General features: G+C 34.7%; 1 protein-coding gene across 3 annotated transcripts in view; it reads left to right on the top strand.

Moving 5' to 3' along the window:
• The first annotated feature begins 727 nt into the window (after window positions 1-727).
• The window catches only part of LOC105393056, a 31,786-nt gene continuing 7,072 nt past the window's right edge, over window positions 728-25,441 (top strand). For 2 of the 3 annotated variants that reach the window (XM_048630655.1, XM_048630654.1), the window contains exons 1-6: window positions 728-918; window positions 17,525-18,301; window positions 23,182-23,400; window positions 23,794-24,050; window positions 24,336-24,484; window positions 24,844-24,944. In XM_048630655.1, coding sequence (XP_048486612.1) covers window positions 17,698-18,301; window positions 23,182-23,400; window positions 23,794-24,050; window positions 24,336-24,484; window positions 24,844-24,944 — 1,330 coding nt within the window. In that variant the 5' untranslated portion in view covers window positions 728-918; window positions 17,525-17,697. Of the gene's footprint in view, window positions 919-16,156; window positions 16,179-17,524; window positions 18,302-23,181; window positions 23,401-23,793; window positions 24,051-24,335; window positions 24,485-24,843; window positions 24,945-25,441 lie in introns of those variants that run through there. The other variant, XM_048630656.1, reaches the window with a different exon arrangement.

The raw sequence follows: 25,441 nt of genomic DNA, 5'->3' as shown, positions 1-25,441 counted from the left end.
AAATAATAAAAATACGTACCGATTTACAATAAATTAATTAGTTACGTATTTACAAGAGGAGAGTTTCAACTTGCAACAAAAAAAAATTGGCTTAAAGACCTCTAATGAAGCCAAATTTTATATAAATTTACTCTAGCAGCATAAAAATAACAATTGTTCTCTCTCTCAGTAAAATTTGTCTATTGCTGGCCTCAAAAACATCTGTATATAGATCCTTACAAATTCAGTTTATCAGATAACCAATCCTGCTTAAGGTTTTTTATGGCTAATGTGTAGTGGTGGTACGATAGCTGGTCCATATGTTGGACCATACTATTTATGCCACTAGGTTCATACCATCATTGATACCATCAAGCTTGCTATTGATATATAGATGCAGCCTTTTCACTACCTCTTAAATTATAATTTAAACGCAATGATTTGAAAAGGGAGGATGCGTCCGTCAAAACCTTTTGGCTAAAGAAAATGTCACCCGCGCGATGGCCCTAATTCAAACTAAATATGACAGAATGAGATTTTAGGGGAATTGAGATAGGAGCGGTTGGGCCCGTCCTTACGCTAGTAATATGCACATAAATCAATGTTTAATCGATAGGTATGTCTTTATTAAAATTTATCGATTCGATGAAACAATTTATCTGGCATCCACCCACCACTACCGGCAAAAAGTGCGAAAGAGACTGAGCACCTCTCGCTTCCCTCTCTCTTCGACCACTGAAGATAACTTGAGACCACTTAGTCAACCAACCGCGCGCCCGCCTGCCTCATGTGTGTTCTTTAACCTAACCTTAAACTGCAGTTTAAGTTCACGGTGTAACCCATTTACGTAACCTCAAAAGGACTCTCACGTCACATCCTTATGGCCTTCAAGTGAAAGTTCTCCCAAGTTTTTCCCGTAATTAGAAAGCGGCTATCGTGGTATGTTTTGTATTTATTTACATGTTTCAAGTGGATTTTATTTATAATTGTGTTTCTAGGAATGAGATTTTTAGTCTGCAGATTGCTGCGTGATAACACGTTATTTTATGTAACGATGCTAGTGCAATGGATTTGGTTTTAATTAAAGTGAGCACTGACCACTGAATAATAATTGAGAAGTCAGTTTTCACCGAAAGTTACCGAGTTAAGTAATCTTTTTCTAAATGCAGAGCTATTGCCAATTTATTAATTTAGGTAGAGATTATAAATACGTTTACATGACAATATCGAGCAATTCTACACGGTAGAGACAGTACAAGCGGTGATCATTCTACCAGACAACCATTGAGTGAAAAAAAGACTTATTATCCTAAATCATTAAAAGCACTAGTTCTAAAATTCTCATGGTTTTGATATTTACTTACTAATTCACTCTAAAGAGGTAGACATCATTGAAGATAATGAGCTGTGGCGTTCACAGAACTTGCAATTTTGTGGTTTCTCATTTGTGAGGTTGTCTGTAGACTGTGTAGAGATGTTTTAAATCTCGTAACTTAAGGCCGATTCACACACTGTTTAGTGCGAGTGTTTAGTAGACGTACGTTGCTGGGTTTTTTGTATATATAGTATTTGCAAAATTTTTGAATCTGCCATACATGCTCAGCAATGTACGACTACTAATCACTTACACTAAACAATGTGTGAATCGGCCTTAAAGTGTTTAAATATGTCATGATTTTATTTGGGACCGTTATTTTAACATGTCCTGTCACGATCGTCAACTGTTTTTTACCTCGTAAAGTTCATATTTAATTTTTTTGTGATCTTGAGCAATTGCTATTGTGTTAAGAAAGCTATGAGATTTTAGTGTCTCCCAGTAACCACTTCTAAAAGTATTGGCCATCCCACCATCTCCTTCAGGCTCTACCTGTGGGGATATCACCACCGAAAGCACCATCGCTCGCTTGTTAAATCTGAAGTAACTAGTATGGATCTGACAGATGTTTGACAGGCGAGCGACTCTTCTTAAAAGGATTGTTAATAAAATTGTCGGTGGAGGTACGGTAGCTGGTACCTCCCCAAATGTCAGTGTGGAATTTAATCAGTAAATTCTCGCCGGCAGGTCAATATTATTTATACTATACATTCTGAGCAACTTTTATGTTTGCAGACCAGTGTCTATCATTTTTCAGCCACGTTTCATCAAATTCGTCTCACCACCCGTCCCGTTTGGTTAGTTTATAGTTGTAATTTGTAATCAGTTTGCTAGAAAATGCATGCTTTAGCACGCGTCGAGTTGAATCCTGTGTATTTCACGGTTTGTGCGCGCGCTAGTTGTATGTTGTTTGTTATGGGGTTCTTTAATTGTATATCTTTCCAGTCTTTCCACACGTATGGTCTATCATCTATACCTTTTTGTTTTTGTTTATCTAGTGTTTTTATTTTATCGCTGCTCCATTGGTATAGGTACTTTTATTGAAATATGCGTATTTTTGTGTGTTGTGTTATGTATGATCAAATTGTTTCTGGTGAATCTGCTAGTACTACTATAGTAAAGTATTTTTTATAAGCACATAATATACCTAGCATCACTCCTGTTTTCAGCCAAACGGGTGGAATTAATATAATGTTATGTTAGTTTGTTGTTCAGTATGGAGAAACTGCAATCTTGAACTGTTTCAATTATTTATCAATACCTTAAAATATCAACATGTAATATTCATTGTCAAATGTCATTTTATTTCATAATGAAATTGTGAAATATCTTCGATCCAAAGACTAACATAGACCGTATTTTACACACGAGTTCTGACTCTTTACGTCAATCAAAAAGTTCAAATTCGTATCGTAATATCACAACGTCAATTTTAAACCTATCGTAAAGTGTCAAAAAGCTCTATGGGGCCGTCCATTAATCACGTGAGGCTCAAAGGGGGGGGGAGGGGGTACTGAAAACCTCACTAAACATCACGAGGGGGGAGGAGGGGTTCTCGTTAGACATCACGTGTATTAATTTTTTGTCAAAAATTAGGTATTTCTGAACCGATATTTTGGACGGCGCAAAAATTTTAACGATTTGTAGTATGACTAAGGTGACCATACGTCCCGCTTTGGGCGGGACAGTCCCGCTTTCAAGCTGTCCGTCCCGCTGTCCCCCGCGAGGGCAAAAATGTCCCGCTTTCATAAACAGGCCAAACGATAATTTAAATTACCTACATTTTACATTAATCACTTGAGACAGCTATATATCCTCTCACATATACTTAGGGAATGCAATCTCGTCCCGCCGAGATCCCGAACTCGCGAGATCCCGGCCATATTTAACGAGATTGAAACTCGTTAAATTTCGTACGAGATCTCGCGAGATAACGAGATTGATAAATGCAGCGTGACGACGTGTATTCCATGCAAAATCAGAAGTCGTCTATCAGATGATTCTCTCGACATAATGAGTTTTTTGAGAAGCCAATGATGTGGATTCGAAAGGCAGAAATTCTAATTTTAACGCTGTCAAACTATAATTTTTGCTAAAAAGCAGAAAAAAGTTACAATTACCGAAACACACATTGAGTCGAATTTTAAACAAATTGGTACAATAAGTTTTTGACAGCTCTAAAATTAGAATTTAGTTATGTCTTCAGAATCCAAATAATTTTAACAAAAAATAACTTGCCTTTCCGTACCTTGATAACTTGATCTGACTTCTCTTTAAAACTAATTTTATTTGATTAATACGATCTCACAACATTTATTCCAGAACTTCTGAAGTTAAGTTTATGTTTTTATTTACAATAACTAATGTTCCTATTACTCCTAATTGTTGAAAGTAAAGTAATAAATTTCCAAAATACTAAATTTAATATAGGTATAGATAGTTATTTTTTTTACCAAATTTGCATAAATTTGAGCTGATTAGCCGTAATAGGTGTATTAATTATAGAAATAAACATTTTATTTATTGAAGTTAGAGACAAACTAATATTTAATATATTTTTTTAATAAAAGTCACTTTATTTTTATTACTAAGCAACATTATGTCAGTTACTAGTACCTACTAAAAATAAGCATTTTGCTTTTATGTTTTAATAGCCATTCTTCCAATCTCGCGAGATCCCGTAATTTGCCAGGTCTCGCGAGATCTCGCTAGGTGGAAATCTCGTACGAGATTTCATTCCCTACATAGAAATACATAAAAATTGTAATGTATACCAATAAGTTTTTTTTTGCAACATAAATCCGCAGGTGTCCCTTCTGACAAAAAAAATAAATGGTCACGTTAAGTATGACCTATATTTTTTCTAGTCAAAAGTTGCCTTTACATAGATTTCCAAAAAAATACACGTGATTCAGGGGGGGGAGGGGGGGTTGGTCCCAAACCTCACCAAATATCACCAGGGGGGAGGGGGGGGGGTCAAAAAATGAAAAAAACGACCTCACGTGATTAATGGTCGGCCCCTATGAATTTGGGGGTTAATCTCAAATCTATTTTCGATGACATAGACAATTTTGCAAATAACGATAAAATATGTGACATTCAATTCAAATACTTTCTTTTGTCACATATCAATATCACCTAGATTTCTAATCCTTTGCAAGGACGTTTACGAAGAACTTAATTAACCCAGTTTATGAATGGTCTGAGTCAGTGACCCGCAATGGCGACCACTCGGCTACCTTATGTGGAAGCTGCCTCATCGACATTCCGTAGTCAGCTGACTTGTAGGGCCAGATTTAGAATAAACTAGGTACTGAATACGAATTACAAAATTGCTAATATTGCGATGTATATCTGTAGATGTAAGTTTGAAAATTAGCCTCCACATCTAAGACTTATTCTGCGGTCCGGCTCTTTAGCACTCAAATAACTCTTTTATTGGGACAAAGCAAACCTCTTTAACTGGGATTAAGTCTTTCACTATAAGTTACAGAAGTGTGCTTTGCCCCACTATCAGAGTTAGGTTATTGAGTGCCAATATGCTGAGACCTCAGCATGAGTGTCAGATGTGGATTTTTCCCACTTATCCAGGTCCCAGTTATCCAGGTTTTAACTGTATATAGTCATGGTTTGAGAGAAAAGGCAAAAGGAAAGTGAATCCACTGGCATTGGAATGCGTAGATCGAAACTTCATAATCGTATGCGCATGTCTAGACATTTTGATTGATATGATTATCAATTTCAATTTGTCAAGAATGTTCAAACGATTGGTGCTTAGGATTGAGTAGTTAATGGAGATCTTTGTTTTTAATTGCTATTTCTATATTTATTATTATGTTATGTCTTGATCTCAAATGAAAGTGCATAATATTTTTTACATACAATTTTATGCATAAATTATAGGTAACTTTAATTTTTACTAAGGAAAATGCCTAACTTTATTAGAGGGCTCGGTTAAAGTTTTTTCTTGCCCCAAATAATCACTCCACATGACTTTCCTAAAACAAAACTGTAAAGTATTTATTATGTACTTTCTCACCCATTTTACCTCTTAAAAATGAGGAACAAGAAATTGCCCAAGAGGAAAACGATAATGAATCCGGTTGCCCGGCTTACTCTATACTGACGAAAAACAAACGAACGAGAGCTGTCGCGCAATCGGCACGTTTACTACGACGAGATAGAGTCGTGGCTCGCGCAGCAGCGCTCCGGACCCTGGTTTTTCGTCATATGGAGTGACCCCTCAGTAAGCAAGATCGTGTCGGTTGACCTACACGGAACACTTGCTTGTAGGGACGGCCTGATGACGTCACATCTGGCGGACTTGGAGAACTTCATGAATGGTCCATGCGAAATGCAGAAGTTGACAGTAGAGCAGAAAAAGTTGTAGAACTTTATTGATCAAGATTTGCCAATGATGTAGAAATTCATGAAAATTATAAACTAAAACCCAACAAAACATCTAAGAAATATTTATAGTTTGTGTGAAATATAGACGAGAATAATATTATGTATGTAAGTATATAGACGAAATTTCTATAGTTACTTTTTTACTATGCAAGCTGAGATAAATCGTTTTGCTGTAGCACTTACAGACTTACAGATCATGAGGTGAATTAAGATTGTGTCTTGTCACGTTGATCGTAAAACCAGTTTAATGACAACTCCAGATTAAAGTTGTGATTTAGGCCTTGGTCTCCTATTTACTCCGTAGGTCGCGTCAAGTGTCACCGCCGTAGGCCGCGTCACAATGCTCATTATATCTACGCGCCAACGTCGGCGTGTGAGGGAGATCGCATCAGTACATTTCTATAGTGAGCATCGTGACGCGGCCCACGGAGCGACGCTTGACGCGACCTACAGCTAAAATAGGAGACCCAGGCCTCAAAGAAAGCAACCATTTCTAGATTAATCTTCTTTTAATTTGACAAGTAAGTATTTGAATGAATGACGATCGTGATGCCATCTGTTGTACTACACTCACGAGCATTGAAAAAGTTCCAGTGAGTAACGCACCAAATTATTCCTAAACGGAAAAGGCTAGCTAATATTGAAATACATTTATCAGTGCAACAGAATAAAAGTAGTAGATCATCATATATTACATATATTCTTATAATGGAAAACATTGGCTCTAATAATATAAAAATGCATTCATTTACAGCATATACAATATAGAAGAAGAAGCAACGATTGCATACGACATTGACCGCCACAAGAATGAATTTCATTAACATAACTTAGAGATAGAAATTCGTTTTCAAATAAGCTTAAAAATACTTTTAAAAATCTAGGTCAGTGGTGTCAAGCATGGTCTTATTTATGTAAATAGATTTGGAACCAGTAGAAAGGCAAAAAACAGCAACATTGAAATACTGCAAAGATTTCAAAATAATGCACTGAGGACCATAGCAAGAGCTCCCTGGTTTACAAAAACTGATGAAATACATGCTTACCTAGAAATACCTACTGTGAAAGAGGAAGTTAAGCATCTCACAAAAGCCTACAGAGACAGGGTAACAAATCATGAAAATGAGCTGGCGCGATGTCTAACACAGACAGAAATGACCCGTCGCCTTAAACGAAGCCACATCTGGGACAATTATTCAGTTGAATAAAACTGAATAAACAATGAAGGACAGCCTATCAATGGAGAGGCCAGTTCTGCAAGTCACTCTACCGCTCAAAAGAACTGCTTATGGTCCAACGACTGATCGCATGTTAGAACAATCAAGGAACAAAAAAAAAAAAAAAAAAAAGTAGAAAGAGAGAAAAGAAGCATACGAAAGGTATATCAATATGATACCAATTTTTATTTTCCTTCATATATATTATCGACAACCACTAAAGCTGCAGAGCTGCTCTATGTTGTGATTTTATAAGTAACTATAAGTATAATTTGGCTGTTTGAACCTTTTTTGTATCTTCTCAATAATAATTAATTTCTATCAGATAAACAATGCAATTTACCTTTTTTTTTTTTTTTTTTTTTATAATTTATTTTATTATTTCCCAAAAAATACGCAATCAATTTACATAGTAAATCTCCCAAACTACAATATAGTTTAGCGGGAGAGGACTCGCTAGGTATATAACAATATGCATAATCTTAAGTAGGTATATTTAACTTACACTAAATTACTTATTTCTAATGTAGGTAACAGGCCACTAGGTAAGTACTTTTCAATGTTTACATATATTTATGGTGTTATTAACAAAAAAAGATTTTAATTTTTCTTTTACAACTTTTTTGGATACATCAGCTTTTAGTGTTAGATCTCTGGGGAGTTCGTTAAAGATTTTAGGCACAATGTACTCTTTGGTCCGTTTTCCATAGAAGTTATTAACCTACTGCAAGAAGTCCTGAGCTGAGCTAACAATTTATAAACCTTCAGGTTAGGTGTTGATCTAGGCTAACAACTTAAATAACTTAATAATATCAAACTTGTAAAGTATAAGCGGCCCACCTGTACCTATACAAACCTACTTTAAAATCATGTTTGAGTGAGAAATATGAAATCCAGTAGAACTGGTATGAGCCCTGTAAATGTATGTAAATTATGTCGTAGGTATGTTCACTTTATTACAGATGTTGGATGTGAATATGATGTGGCCATATTGCTAAATTTTATTAGAACTTTCAGTTGAATAAGCTCTGGTTGCTCCACACATAGTTTATTAAGTCTTGTTTACATATTTTAATGTAAATCGTACCAAATCAGTGTAATCAAATTTATATTTAAAAATATTTTATTATTAGGAAAATTTAGATGGATGTAGGTAGTAGGGAAATGGCTTGTAGAGAGATTTTCGGTAACAAATAGATTAAAATAGTAGTAGCAAGTAACAACACTAACAATCCATGTTCTTGTAGAGTAATTCAAGAAAATATAAAAAAAACTTAACTTCTAAATCAAATTCACATTTAAAATTTTCCAACATTTTGCCTAGCCGTAAGCACTCATTGTTTACACATTAACACTAGACTCTTTGAACTTTCTTAACACCGATTCATACATCACCAAATTTTCTCTTGCGTCCGTACAAGCCAAGCATATAGAAGTAGATTCCACACATGAGTATTGGAGAAATCTACCACTTTCTAAACTATGTTTTAAGGATGGTGATGATATTGTGCGTCATTGTTTTAAGGACCTAGTACTCTTGACATTTATAACACAAACAATACAATACATAGATTTTTTCAAAATTAAAAAACCTATTTTTGTATTTGATCGTATACCTAATTACCTATAGTAGTTTGCTCCCTCGCGACTTTATTACTTTGGAAATCACAATCGTAATAACAAAAAAAAAACAAACAAAAGTTTCAACAATTTGCGATGGTAAAAAAGCTCCTGTCTTCCTGTCAAAAAGCCTTTTAATCTAGAGTTCTTCTTCTTGAATCCACTAACCTTCCAATTACTGTGTCAAGTGTAAATGGAACGAATGAAATCAAATTACAGGTTAAATATAACACAATACGGCGTTATGAGATAACCATCAGGATGAAGATTTTTCACATACTAAACAATACAATACAGTTTAATATAGTAACGTAGGTCTTGGGAAACTTGGTTATATTGTGCGTTTATAACACCAAAAAAACGAGACTTTGGCAATATTGTTCTTATATTGTCAGTGACAAACACAAGACCATGATTTATCAACGAACTTATTAGATGTAAGACCTACTTACAACATATCTTTTAAAAACTGGAAAAATATGTATTTTGTTGGTGTATCTTTAATAATAAATAAATAAAAACGTATATCAGGAACGAACGATAGGAACGGTATTCTCTTCAAGAAGGCTTCTTTCGTGAACCCGAAAATAGCATTCAGCTAAGTATGTAGTAACTAGTTGTTCCCGCGCGCTTCGCTTCGCCTTAAAAAGTTTTCCCGTAGGAATTCCGGGACAAAAAGTAGCCTATGTTCTTTCCCAGGGTCTAGACCGTATTTATGCCAAATTTCATTCAAATCCGTTCGGTAGTTTTGGCGTGAAAGAGTAACAGACAGACAGACAGACAGACAGACAGACAGACACAGTTACTTTCACCTTTATAATATTAGTTAGGATTAGTTAGGATTAGGATGTTCACTCGCGAGCAATGAAATAGTTCCAGTGAAAATAGCACCAAATGACCTAAGTAAACGGAAAAAGATAGCTAAATGACGCCCCGTCTGCAATATTTAAGTACATTTTAACAACGCATTAGAGTATTACCAACTTACATTGTCACTGGAACTTTTTCATTGCTTATAAGTGTACAATATTTGACAAAGTTACATTACAGCCTAAATAAGTACATTAAACACGCACAGACGTAAAAATGGATATGGATTGTAGTTTCGAGATTTCACGCATAATATAAATAGCACCACTGTGTAATTTTTAAACTGTGCTTTTTGTTTTACGAACTCCAAATAATAGCTTTGCAGGGGACAACACTTTCTATCTCTAGACGTTTATAGGTCTATATTGACAACAATAGACAAGTACCTTTAATTCAAATTGTAGTCTACTATGACTATGAACAAGGAAATGGGGTAAAGTCCAAAGATTATATGCTTACCTAACACTGAAAATGTTAAAGCATGTCCTATGTGTCTGTATGTGAATTTTTTAACCTCCAAAAAGATGGGCTAGATTATTTAAAAAAAAAACTAGATACTTATACCAAAGCGTAAAGTAAAATGAAAAAGAGTTACATAATTTTTTTACGACCTACGTTAGTATAATTTATTTATTATAAATTGAAGAAAATTATAATATCTGCATAATATACTATACATACATCAATGTGTCATAGTATTATCAATGTAGCAAAAATCAACTCAGTACCTTAGCAGCTACATGGTAGGTATGCGTTTTTACTTTGGAAAACATAAAACATTTCGGTGGAGAAAGTAACACAAAATTTACAAGCCCATCCTTTAAAAGGTTAAACAGGTTAACGAGTATCATCTTTTTCCAAAAACAATCATTTAGGTCAAACATTTATCAACAGCGTTCATGTGAAGTTTTAATAAAACATCAACAACAACTTTAGTGAGGTAACATACTTAACAAGTGAAGATCTATTCATATTTTAACGCATTAGTAACAGAACATGTTATAATCTAAAACGATTTTGACACCAGACTGAAAAAATCCAATTATGGAATTGCATTTTTACACGAATACAATTATTTATTTATTTATTTGATACTTTATTGCACAAATATGAAATATAAGTGTACAAAAGGTGGACTTAATGCTAAAAGCATTTTCTACTAGCCAACCTACAGGAGGTACAGAAAAACTAGTAGAAAGGTGCAACAAAAAAAAGTAGTTACTAAATTGAAAAAGCAAAGACAAAATAAAGTCACTTGATAATTAACTTAATAGATATACATAAAATATACATAATATACTATAAATTCAATAAATATATAAGATAAGATAAGATATTCTTTATTTGCACACAAAAATATGGACAACAATATACCAATACGAATACCAATTATATATACAATAATACATACAAAATTATAATACATTTTTATTGATTTATTGATTTTATTACAACATTTTTATTGATTATTAAAACTTCAATAACAATTACTACATAAATTATAGTGAAGTAACGCATATTTTGACGCATTAGCAACATAATAATTTATGCTTTAGTCTAAAACAATTTTTGACCCCAGACTAACCACAAAAATTTTCAATATGGAATAATAATTTTTTTACACGAGTACAAAGCTAACATTTATTAACAAGTACTTACTTTTTGAATGTTTGCCATAAACATAGACTTCAAAACCCTTTACAACTTTACTGATAAATATTTATGATTGAAATTTTCCACTAATGGCTTTCTTAGAGTAAGAACTCTCCCACCGTCACACATTATCTCCACATTCCGAATTAACTCTTTTATTGCCAATTTAACGGCCAGCGGATACGTTTTGTTTGTGATAAATGAGAATTTCTTCGTTTTGTTGTACTATAGTTGTTGTATAGTAATAATACTTATATTATAGGTACTTGCTATCTTGTAATAAATTGTTTCTGAAGACTGCATACATTGTATTTTATTCAGGTATATGGGAATTGTATTTTCTAAACTTAAACATATAAAAACTGTCTTTGAAACGAAAATAACCGATGTGTTAAAATCATAGAAATAATATTTTATTCCTTGTAAACTTTCAGACTCTTTCGATGGCATTATGAATTTAGTGCCAATTCGCTCACACTTTTTATTTCTGGTACCATACTTTACTCCTATTAATTTGATTAAACTAAGATTGACACTGATTTCTTTCTTTGTTTGTGACACTTACGAGCTATTGTGTGCAATCTCAACCCATTTGTTGACTTTATTTACCCATCTGTCTGTCTTATTATTCTGCCTATCTGTTTCTTGTAATTTGTCATTGTCACCATTAGTTCCGCCCTTATCTTGTATGTCTTGATCAAGCTATGTCATTGTTTTCTATGAATTTGTGTGTCTGTCTATCAAAATAGAAACAGTGCCTATATTAGTTACGGTCTCACAATTTGTAAATAAAATGTCTCCATCAATCTCTCATACCATTACTCTGGTGATAAAATAACTATTATTATGGTTAAAGCTGTTCCTATAGGTTATATTCAGGTCTATAGTAAATAAATTCTTTTTTTTACTGTTGGTAGAGATGTAAGTAATTACTAACGACAGTAACATAAATTGTAGTGGGATTGAAATATACATCCATATAGGTACATAATATGCTCACGACTATAATCCCCGAAGGGGTAGTCAGAGATGACTCGCCAGCGAGCCACCCGCTTTTCTATGTACATGTGTACTCACGTGATACGTCGCGAGCCGTATGACCGCTTTTTTTAAAGTATTTCTTATATGTATAGTGATTTTTCAATCGTTTTCAAGTATTGAAAAATAAGACAAAGGAAAAGGTACAATTAAAAAAATAAACTGATCTACTAGGGTTACAACAAAAAAAAATATAATAATAATATGCCTCATAAATTTTAAGGTACAAGCCAGGTATATCAAGTGAAATTGTCTTGAATCCATCAGTCAGGTTCCTCTCACTTTGAGTTGCCCTTTCGTTTCAAGTACTTGCCTATCTACCTTATAAATTTAATAATGGTTCAAACATTTTAAATTGCAATTGGTAAATAATTTTAAGCTTTCAGAAGTGGTTTTCTGACATTACTGCCGCTTAGGTTAAGAGCAGTTAAGAGAGATCAAATTTATTTTCAAAAATTTGACGATAAACGAAAATCTAAGTACGCAATCATTGCTAAAAAGCACTTTAAAATTTATAAGTGAGCTGCTACACAAAAGCACTATAGGAGAATCAGAAAATTGCCGGTTTTATAACCTTAAATCGGTCACAATATTTTTTACTCATTGCAACATCCTATTCAACTTTTATCGAACCGGTTGTTTTGACGTCATAATATTAATTCAAGCCTTCGGATTTTATCTCAGTGTAATAATTGCTATAGTTCTTTGACTCTCGGTATCCGAAGAAAGTGAAAACAAGAAAATAAAAGTGTAGCAAAGTTGAGTGTTGGCAACGGTGAACTGACCGATCATTTTTATCATTATAAATCTTTTATTTTATTTAATTAATAAAAATACTATATTATTCAGTGGCTTTACTAATACCGACACCAACAAATATTCAAATATGTTAGAAACTGACTATCCGTTCAGGAATTACAGTCATGATCATTAAAAATTCTTTTTTTTTTTCACTAAAATTTTATGTACCGAAATGTGCCAAATTGTATGACAGACTACCCACTACGCCTAGAGTGTGGGACGCCCTGAAGGACGCACCATAGTCTGTTGTATTCAGGAGGTAATGAGTAAATCTTGCTAAATTGCTGAGGTACTAACATTTCTCATCAGCTCACAGAAGTCAGGAATTCGAATTTTCGTATCAAACCGGTCAGTCAGTGAAAGTTTATTGGCGTCGGGTTTTTGGTGCAGTACAGTATATATTATGTACATACACATTAAAATTTACTTTCCGTTACGAAAGACCAAATTACCAGATGTCTCGTTGCTGCAAATTTTGAATACTCAGCTTCATTCCTTGCCTTTACATCTTATTAGGCTCTTAACGGTAACGAACGAAAGCATTTCATTTACCAGTATTTCGCATGTCATAACAATAAAACTAACAAACTTGGAAATAATTAGAACTAGCTGTTCCCGCGCGCTTCACTTCGCCTTAAAAAGTTTTCCCGTGGGAATTCCGGGATAAAAAGTAGCCTATGTTCTTTCCCAGGGTCTAGACCATATGCATACCAAATTTCATTCAAATCCGTTCAGTAGTTTTGACGTGAAAGAGTAACAGACAGACAGACAGACAGACAGACAAACACAGTTACTTTCGCATTTATAATATTAGTTAGGATGTCTGATGGTGTTTCCAATAGTATTCCAAATTGTTCAAAACCTATTGACATTTACAGTAACAGCTGTTGTGCAAAATTAATTGCCTGATTGTGTTTTCCAATAGGTAATATTCCAATTGACCTAGATATTAGTTTCCTCTACTCTAAAAGGCATGACAGTCCTTACTATTGTAAGCTTAAGGAATGATGATACAATACAATGCTATAAAAAACCAAAGGATATCCAAAAAGAAAGTACTATATAGCTTATTTAAAAGTGTCATGCAAAAAACGCAATGAATGGTCGATATGCGATGATGCACTGGCCAACAACGACATTTAACACGAACTAGATGGAGGATCTGCAAAAAAAAGTCTCGAATAACACCCTACTCCTACCACTGAGCTCTTATTTTGAATAAGGTACATTATTAATTTCTAATATCGATTACAAGATTTGTGACTTTATTCATAGGTACAATTTTTGTCGTTAGGTTGAACTAAAAACGGTTTGACCGTAAACAAAATACGGACAGATTTATATATTTGACAGTTTTTTTGCTTTGTTCTTGTATGTGATATGTGACACCCCATCCATAACACAGGTTCAAACTGGCGTCTATAACACAGGTTCTCACCTACTATGGAAGCCATGTAACCAATAATACATTATTATTACTTTTAAGGTGTCATGATTGACAAGTTTGTTAAATAAATACCTTTTTCATTTCATTTTCACCATCTTGTTCGTATATTGTCCATCTAACCTGGCCAAGGCGTAATTCAGAATCTCGAAGATGTTTGAACACGATCGACCATCGTTCCGCTTTCGTACCTCGCGCGTGCATGAGACTTTTGATTTCAAGAGCATTATCTGGTAACGTGGAAATATGCAGCCACTTCGTTTTGATCCACGCGCCAAAGAAGGTAGTCTTATAAGTTTACAATGTTTAGTATTTTTGGGTCTTTTTGTTGTGCTAGTTTTTAGGTTTTGTTAGTTATTGGTTTTGTTGACGGTAAAGTCGGTGTTGTTAGTTTTTCTGTAACAGCAGTTTTATTTGTGAATATTACTTTGTACCTATATGGCGTTGATTTTGCAGTAAATTTCATTTTTTTAGAACGTACCAGTTCACTGAAGTCTACGTTTTTCTATGTTTGAATATATAAAACATGAAAAATATGCATAGCTACAACTATTTTTCACCATTTAGAAGTAAAAAAATATGATTTCACTTTCAACGGCAGTAAACTCTCCGTGCTAGACAAATTTAATTAAATAAGTGGCGTAATATTTTAATTACTTTGCTTTGGCTGAGTACCTACGTAACTTTTATGACTTAAGAATTATGTTTTTGGTTTTTCTTCTACCTAACATACATAATGTAATGACATATAACAATTATAATTAGAAAACTGTTAATATTTGAAACCTCTTCTCTACTAATTCATCAATCAAATACCTAATTAGTTCAGCTTCAGTTTTTAAGAACTTCACAGTGCACCAAGGCGAGTTCAGTTATTACGAAAAAGTTATTCCAAATTCAAACACCATTATTACATCAACAGATGAAACAATCAAAGTAAAGATGCTGGCCAATCATAATAAGAACGCTATTTAAAAATAAAAACACGCACTGGCTGAAGAGACGAGACGGAATCAAGTTATTTTTCTTAAAGTGTGCCTTCCAAGTGTGTCGGTTGGTCAGTAGTCATGCCAGTTTAGTGGTCTCGAGCCAGAAGATAATTTTCTACCGCGGAAGTAGAAAAAAACGGCTTTGGCTCGAATGAGGTAGTTTTGCTTTTTTGTGGCGCTAGCTTGAGATTGGATTTTTCTGTAATACATTAAATAGTATTTATATTTTTTTTAAGTATAGAAGGTACATAACAATATTCAGTTATAATTAACAAGACATGGTGATAATTATTAAATTTATATACTAGGTACATTTTAACGTATAAAAATTCATTATTATTCATAAAAATATAACAATTATTTATTGTCATTACATGAAAAATTTAAGAATTTGACTAATGATCGTAAACGCTTTCATGAAACGATAGAAGTTTTTACGGTTACAAAGTGTCTATTTATTAATAATTATGATGATGAAGATAAAATTATTGGAGAAAACATGTCATGTCTTCAGCCATTTATTCCTATTTTAGCAGTCATAAAATTAAGAACTTAAGTAGAGAAATCCATTAATTTGCACACATAAGAATACAGGTGCCATGTCAGTGATTCCTTAGGCAGAGGTCTTCAGTACGCTTGAGAACGTGACCTATCCACCTCCATTTTCGTAATTTTTTCATAGTTCATTGTAAACGTCATTCTCGATGTCAGATCCTCTTGTCATCAAACGCGTTTTAAAATAGTTTTAAAATACCTGTCACCGGTAGCGCGTGCGCAGACAAGTAAGCGAACTAGACCTTTATTTCATAGATCACAAAACACACATTGCCTTGTCCATAAAAAGCATTCGTCAAGTCATCCTATCGAAATATCTCGCTACAAATCCGTGAAAATTTTAAAATAAAAAGACTAGTGAATTGGTATCGGAGCTAAGCTTTTCGCAACAGCAATTTAGTTTACCGATTTCTACTTAAAAAAAACTACACAACACGGTTATTATTGAAGTTTGAAATACATAGATCATAAGTTATCAATTGAAGGTTTCGTACCATGTAATAGTTGGATTTCTTGGGATGTACAATGAACAAATGTGGTGATCTAAAATCTCTCTCTTCCTTCTGCCTGATTTCGTTTTGAATTTTATTTTCTGTTTCTATTAATTAAATTACATGCAATCAATTACTTTCAGAATCCCGGTTCAAACTGTACAGTAATTCATAAATTCGAATTTAAATGTTCAAATTCTTATTCACTCAATTTAAGCTTTTCACGGCTGTTGAATCACAGCTATGTATTGTTAATTAAATCATAACAGAACTTATCACTCACGGAAACACACATACACAACACACCCATAAGATTGGAGAGTTTACAAACAGCCCGTAAAGGTAAGCGTCCACCTTTAGGCATCGGACGCAACGGACGCATCGCATTCAGTATTCTTTGTATAGAAATTCACACAAGTGCGTGCACTACATCGGCAATGCCGATGCTGTTTCTCCACACATTTACGACAATCCGTTTGGTCCGATACTTACAATGCGATTCATATGACGACACGTCCATAAAATACATAAAAACAAATGACTTGACACGTCGTCGTATAGCGATAATTTTCACCTGTATTTTTGGTACGAAAAATAATTAAAGTCGGCCTTCGCGGACATTGACACGCAAGAAGAATAATTGAATTATTCAATTTACCTTTTTATTATTTACATCACAACGTGCGGAAGCAATTTCTTACTTTCTACCACGTCTTTGGAATATACAACCAGATGAAAAACTTTCCTTGGCTATTACAAAATAAAGCAACTGAGATGCTGTGAGATGTTGAATTTAAATAAATTTTGTAATTGTAAACAACCGTATTGAGAAAAATCTATTGATTTTACTTTCCAATACTAATAACTTTTACCATACATTTTTCACACACCATCTGCTGGGCTGCATGCTTATAATAGGGGGGATATATAAGGAGGGCCTAAATCCAAAAATGTAGGAAGTCTAGCACTCCGAGAAGTAGAAAGTATAAATAAAAGACACTTAAAAATAAACAATTCATCCTTACATAGCTTTTTCTTAATATTATGATGATGACTAAACTAGTTTTTTCTTTCAATTCCAGATGCCGATGCAGATGTGAAACAGATCAATATTGACTTTCTACGAGTCTCACAAGATGTCACACTCACGAGAGGTCACTGATGCTTGACCAACTTTCCAGTTTACAAATCAGAATTTCGAGTCTAAAGAAGATGAAAATGCTATGCGCAAACTGGTTGGGTATTTCTACGCGCTATGACAACGTGTGAGACACTACGGAACCCATCAACAATCAGTAGTACATCAACAATGGAGCAGTTAGAAGCTGAAACGGCTGGCACAAAACGCCTCAAATGCATAGGAAGAAAATTCGAGAAGAAATCGAGAATAAAACGCGACCTCTTAGAGATATTCAAAGTTCTTCTAGTTATACTCCTGAGTCTTAATTTAGTTACAATAGTCAAAAGCGGTGAGACTGATACGGATAGTGTAGATAGTAGTAATATTAACAAGTTAGTAGAAAAAAGTAGATCTTACTTCAGTGATGTGTATCGCAATGGGACGTTTGTGACCGGCAACTCGTTATGGGACAACATTCTGAATCAGTGCTCAGTGAAACCGACAGTGAGTTGTCTTCAAAAGAACGTTTTCTCATATTTGGACGAAAGTTTAAATTACAATGGTGACCTTAAAGTGGCGAACGGTGTGTGTTTCAAAAAGAACAAAGTTGACGTTGGGAAGTATACTAAAGAAGCCAATGTTATCTACCTCACTGGTTCTACGGATGACGAGAAGGAAGAATTCAACGGGAGAGATCTGGACGAAGAAAACACTATTGACGATTACGAAGAAGAGTCTGGTAAGAAACGTTTGAATTATTTTATTTTAAAAACATATTATTATATTTATATAATCAAGATTAAAGTCACTAAAACGAATTCTATTACTAAATTAATGGCAATATTTGATAAACAATAAGATGGTATATTGCATACAAAAACAAAGCTAAATACTGTCCGCATTAAAATCGGTTATATACTGTCCGCTAAATACTGTGAAACCGAGATAAACTTAAAGTTCAGCCGAAATGACAACCACTGTACCAATTAATAAAGTCACAAAACTTCTAACCGAACTAATTCCGAATAAGAGATCACTTGAAAAGTTTAATTATAGCCTCAAATTAACGACACCTAATTGTTAAAAGTAATATAGAATAGTCAGGATATGCTAGAGTATAGGAATGAATATCAAATGCGTCTCTTATTGGCCCACATGCTAAGTCATGCGTGAAATTCCTACGCAGACGTGTATTGTACATTTTAATTCACTTTGGGATGGCTTGTGACACGCTAGCATTATTTATTACTGTGTCGGTTTGTCCCAACTGATGAAATCAAAGATATTGTTATATAGCGTTTAAAACCTTTTATTATTTTGAGCTGTAAAGCATTTTTGGAGATGAAATAGGCAAAAGCAATTTTCAGTAAGCATTATTAATATTGATTGTTGATATTTTTCCATAAATAAAATTTTTGACGTCTAGATAAAAATGTTACAATACAAGGCGGGCGAGATAACTAGACACCTGGGTTAAATGACATTTGTCTTTAGTACTGAGTGCAAAAAAAGTAATATCGATATTATACCAAAAAATATTTCTTTTCTTCCTATTTGCTATCAGTATTTTTATAATTTTATTAAGCTAGGCTAGAAAAATAATAAACCTCGCCATACTGCGCAGTAAATAATTTTATAAAGAAAATTGTTGCGAGAACGTATTCATAATGGCTCCACTACTTTGTCTGCGGATGCATCTGCAGACGTACGCGAATTCATCTGCAGACAAATCTCTACAAGCGACCACACGTCTGTTGATCGGTCAGTCTGAGTTCAATATCGGCAGACACTACTCGCAAACATGGACATCGAGACCGCTGCCGTCGCAGCTATTTATGTGTTTAGTACTTTTAACTACTACTTGAGTTTGCATCGCAGTCGAGTTATTAAGAAGAAGTGGAGAAGAAACAATGTGAAAATCACAATATTGAATGATCAAAATATCGAAAGTGAATTACCATTATAATTATTACAAACGCCATTAAACCCAATGGGATCGAAACCTAAAGATAGGTGCGACGACGAGCATAGCGAGGAGGAGCGTGTTAGGTGCACATTTTCGTCAAAAGCAAAGCGGAGTGCAGCGAAGCGGAGCGGAGCGTTTCCCACATAGCGATAATATGCCACAGCATTATAAGGGTGCTTTTCCACCAGAGATGTGCTATGCAGCTATGCTGCGAAGATGTGATATCTACGCTACGAAAATATGTGACCGTTTCCACCAATACTACGCTAGGTAGCTGTGCGAGGAAGATGCGCTACGAAGATGCGCCGCCGCAAAGTAGCTGTGCGAGAAAGATGCGCATTTGCTTCCACGATGGCATGTCTACTTTCAGTGAAAAACGCGGGCATACTGTAGGTCTGCTCTGCACATACATAGCTACACCACTCGCGATGGTCCATAGCACATATCCATAGCACGCATCCATAGCACACATCCATAGCACGCATCATTCCATACAAAAAACATATCTTAGTTGAATCCGTTTCCACCAGTGCTAAGCTATGTGCACCAATTAATATGATTGGTGGATATCAAACGCATCCATAGCATCGTAGCATAGCACATCTCTGGTGGAAAAGCACCCTAAGGCTATTCAAGATTTGGCCATACCATTATTAGGCTAAACAAGATTATGCGAAATAAGTTGTTACAAAAAGAGATTTATGCCATACGATTTTCGGCGAAATGAGACTTTGACCAAACGTTACTATGCAATAATGCAATATAGGATTGGCGGATAGATCTTAGGCCAAAAAAGGTAGAACCAGCGCTCCGATATTTGAAATTATTCTGGTTATCTAAAAACCCACATGTGAAAAACATGGTTCTACCTTTTTTGGCCTAAGATTTATTTGCCTAATCTCATATTGCATAGTAACGTTTGGTCAAAGTCTCGTTTCACCGAAAATACACATACAACATACTTAAATATAGTATTTATTAAGATAATATTAGGAGAAACAAGATTATACCAATACGAACAATTGGAGCAAACGAGACTTAGGTGTTTCAAGTTTGTGCCAAAAGAGTTTTAGATGAAACGAGTCTTATGCCACATAAGTCTTGGCGAAGTGATTATTCTACCAAAAAAGTTTAGACCTTACGAGTTATGCGAAACGAGTTTAGGGCAATAAAGATTAGGCGAGATGAGGGGAACCCGAAAAACATACTTACCTGACTTTTGTTATATTTTAATAAAATGTATAAATATTTGTTTATATAAGTATTCAAGTTGATACCTACTTGTTAAAGTAGTAACAAAAAAGTATGCGATAAAAAATATTTATTGTTAATAGTCTGATAATTCTTCGATAAAATTGCGACGGACTTATGCTAACGCTACAAAAGGACGAGAGCGGGGCCTCGCGCGGGGAAGCGGGGGAGCTTTAGATTTTTGGGCCAGGTGTCTAGAAACTTTGCGCGGGTAGTACTTCATAATTTTCACAACATATCTAACAAGCTTAAGATGTAACCATAACTTTAATGTGACATATATTATACAATACCCCATCTGCATCTCTAGACCTAGAAACCATTCAAAGAAACGCCTTGCCACCACACGAGTCCAAACGGTCGAGAAACTTTGTATGCTGAAAGTGTGAAATTTGCATATACACATATATAAGTAGGTACCTATGCTGAATGAGGCAAAGCTTAGCACTCCAGTCACATCCGTCACAAAAGTGAACTACCGAGCATAGGTGAACCAGTGCAAGGTGATCTTAACAGCAAAGGCAGAATAGAACATTAGAGGATCCTCAACATTGGTCATTGTATCCGACTTTCTTTAGTGTTAATAGCTTCATAGTGTTGAACGAGTATTGTTTGTTAGTTATTCACAATGAATATAATACCTTCGGTTTGAACTGACCCGTCTATTCATGTCGAATTTTAAAACTGTATACTCAATCGAAGATAAAGCAAACGATATTTTAAGTGGATAGTAAAGTGAAAAGGTATGTTTTATGCACATGTATAATCGATAATGAGTAAGTTGAAAAGTATATTTGATAATATACTTACTTGTACAATTAATTGGATAATACATATAATGAATGACTATAGAGATAGACCTAGCTGAATCTGAACTAAATCGGCTGAAGTTGTGGTTAAATAAATGTTTTCTGGACTAGAGGGGCCTAGCAGCAGATAAAACAAAACAACTATTATTATTTCACGGTCTTTAGACAATAGTACTTTAAGTTTAACCGACCTTGGGTTGTTGTGGTTGGAAAAAGCTATTTTGTTCTCAGTACATAAAACTATTGTTTTGTTATACTTTGTAGTCTAACTTCGTTTATTTTAAAATTCTTGTCTGCAATGATTATGAGGAATAATTTTATTATAATACAATACAATTATACAAGCACCTTACATATTTTTTAACAGCGAAAGTTTAATTTATCTTGATTGCAATAATATGCATCTTTTTTTTTGCTACTACTGATAAAACAGACATTAATCTTACAGCAAAATAATAAAATGTTTTTTTTAAATGAATTTTATGAACAGTAATTTTCTTGTTTATAATTTAAGTCTATCTCCAAAATTCTTCTCTCACAATATTTTACGAGCAAAATGCGCTGACGAGAAAGTATTGGTATGTAGTTTCGTGTTAAGTAATTTCTTTTTTATCATGTTGAATATCGTACATCATCGTACTATGTAGATGGCATAATGTTATGTTGTGAGTAACTCACTTGATGTAAAGTTGATTATGATGATGTTGATACAGCCGACCTCCCCACAACAAACTCTTAACATATTTTTAGTCGCGAGTATGCTTAATAACGATAAATGAGACATCGTGTAACAAAATACTTCTGCTAATATTTAGACAGTGGTTGTACTTAAAAATTACAGGCTCCTGGTAAACAATATCAGTAGATCAAACATGGCGAAAACGTGATTTCGTAATAGAAAACACGCGTAATAACAATAAAAAAGACGTAGTAGACGATCAATAAAATAATCTGGAACGTGGAAGCTTTTGTTCGCATCACGGTGAAACCATAGGAAACGAACAAGCATTACAACAAGAACAAAATAAAGAGATTCTGTTGTTAAAAGTAGAAAACATGCTTTCTTGAAGGAAATCGAAAGATGTTTTCAATGTCATGTAACTATTAAATGATAATGACAGACTCCGATAATCGATATGGGAAGAGTTCGATTTCTTCGGAAAACAAAAACTGTGTATAGAAACTTTTACTGGGTGCGTTTATGTTAAAATGCTTTATGAGAAACGGGTCATAGAAATGGGAAGTTGATTTTATGATTATGTTCGCGTCGTGATATCAATAGTTGATTAATTGGTATAACTTTTGCTTTTCAATTTGCGTAATAAACTTTCGCTTATATATGTGGCATTAGTACATTACGTTGCATATAATCATATACCTATAGAAAGTTTAGAACACACCTAAGATATTAGTTATCTAGTCCACCGACGTCAATGTAATAATATCAGCTTTTAAAGAATTTATGTAATTTTTTCTAACAAATTATCCTGACACTTTTTGAAAAAGCTATTTTAGATAACTAATTCAGACTTAACTTTCAGTTAATTTAAAACGGAGAAACTGAACTAAAACAAATGAAATTTACAATTCCAGAAACGCCCCTGGAAGAGGTGACCGATGTACTGTACGACAAAGGAGTGAACTTCATGCTGACACACGACATGAAGCTGACATTACCTGAGACGTTCTTCCACGGGTCCACACTGAAGATATCGCCGCGGGCACTGACAAAGACCGGAGCTTTAGTGCACATAGAGCTAGAGCCGAAAGTACAGGAGAACGGCGAAGGAAGGATTTTCTTCAAGAAGATAAGTAAGTTGGTTGATTTTGTTTATCTGCACTACCTACTTTGTTATTTTAGTTTGTATACCTACTTACCTTATTTGTAGTACTTACTTATGTATCGGTATCACTTATTATAATTTATGAACACACTGAGTTGTGTATTACCTACTTACTGGGAGACAAAATTACCTATAAAATATGCACTGAGGGATTTCGTCAACTTGGCTGATTGCAATTCTGGCTTTTTTAAACAAAGCTTATGATTTATTTGCACACAATCATCAAAAACATTAGTACTATCTTTACCCAATTTCCCGAGACTTTCCCGCTTAATTAAACATGATTCCGCGTGGCCTTTAGTCAACATCATCAGTATTAAGTATTGTCAATATACTAACAAACCAATTTACCTCGTTCCAGAAAAATACATCCGAAAGAAGCTAGTGATGGCAGCGATAGCAATCATATTAGTCGTGAAGCTCATAGCTTTGAAGCTAATATTCGTTTTGCCCGTCATATTCGGTGTGACAACTGCTAAGAAGATTTTCTTGAAGTTGCTTCTGTTCCTGTTTCCTGCTCTCAGTCACATCTTCAAGCTCTGCTCGTGGTATCATCAGAACTATCATACGACGAAGTTCCATCATCACCATCATCTTATTACGCATCATCATCACAAGGTAAGGCCTGTACTTATGTACAAGTTTGTTTTGTGTAACCTAACCCGCGATAAAAAAAAATTCTTTGCCCTGAACCAGTAGCCTAAACGTCAATTTAAGTTACATCGGAAATGTCAAAATAATAATTATTAAGAGATGTACTATGCAATAAGCGATTTTATAGCTTTTTAAATTATAATGTTTCACGTTTCCTGTAAATTCAAAGAATTTTTTTTGAAGACAGCCTTATTTTAGTTTATGATACCATTTTTGAACCAACTAAATTTTACTTTTCTTTTCTTCCAGCCACCCCACCACGGGCACCCAGCGCCGGTCTACGGCCCTCCGTCCCACCACAACTCCGTGCAAGTCCACCAGCCGGCCCACCACTCCGGACCCACCTTCGAGCACTACAACCAGGACTGGGAGTTGTCCGGACCTGGACTTGGCAGCGAGTGAGTACTATCTTCATTATCAGAAGGCCGCAAGGGGCGCAATACGCGCGCACGCAAAGAGTGACAAAAGTTTTGCGTCTCACTCACTCTCATCTCGCGGCTTTGAGAGCGGAAGACGGAAACCTTTTGCCACGTCTTTATGTGCGCCTCTTGCACCCCGTGCTAGACCTTCAGTTTTTATTATGCAAAGCAGAATCTGAGGCTCCTAAAAGTCTGGAGTGTTATTGGCATGATCATTACGCTTGGCCTGGCATTTATGGTGTCTTCAAACAAATATTTGATCCGGCCGGCTATAAATAAAATTATTGCTCTAATATCATTGAGTACATTGTTCTCAAAATGAGTACTTACTGTTTCAGATATATCGGCTCCGATATAAACCGCAATGCTATCGCCAACTTCAAACCTAACGTTAACGACGTCAACGATATCAACGCGTGGGGCCTGGGACTGCCACCAGGTATGTCTACGGCATCAACATTTATATAATTACTAGCTGTTCCCGCGAGCTTCGCTTCGCCTTAAAAGTTTTCCCGTGGGAGTTCCGGGATAAAAAGTAGTATGTGTTCTTTCTCAGGGTCTAGACCATATGTACGTATATCAAATTTCATTCAAATCTGTTCAGTAGTTTTGGCATGAAAGAGTAACAGACAGACAGTTACTTTCGCATTTATAATATTAGTTAGGAAGTTAGGATTTGTAATGACTATCTTATTATAATGTGTTGTAAGATTACAAGAGATCCGGGACTGTTATACTGACTTGCAAGATAGAATGTCAAACTAATGCTAAGAAAGATTTAGCTAAGGCTAAAGATTAAAGGTTTTAGGGTATCTCTACCCAAATATAAAATAGAAAATGCTTTTGCTTGCCTGCATTGACAGTATAACTCTTCTCGTTAGAAAAGTATTTTATGTTCCCTGCTATAGCTACAGACAGCAATAGATTAAAATACTT

Source organism: Plutella xylostella, chromosome 26 (assembly GCF_932276165.1).
Source record: "Plutella xylostella chromosome 26, ilPluXylo3.1, whole genome shotgun sequence".
Classification (NCBI taxonomy): domain Eukaryota; kingdom Metazoa; phylum Arthropoda; class Insecta; order Lepidoptera; family Plutellidae; genus Plutella; species Plutella xylostella.
The sequence above is the reverse complement of the archived record's forward strand: the minus strand, read 5'-3'. Positions and strand labels throughout refer to the sequence as shown.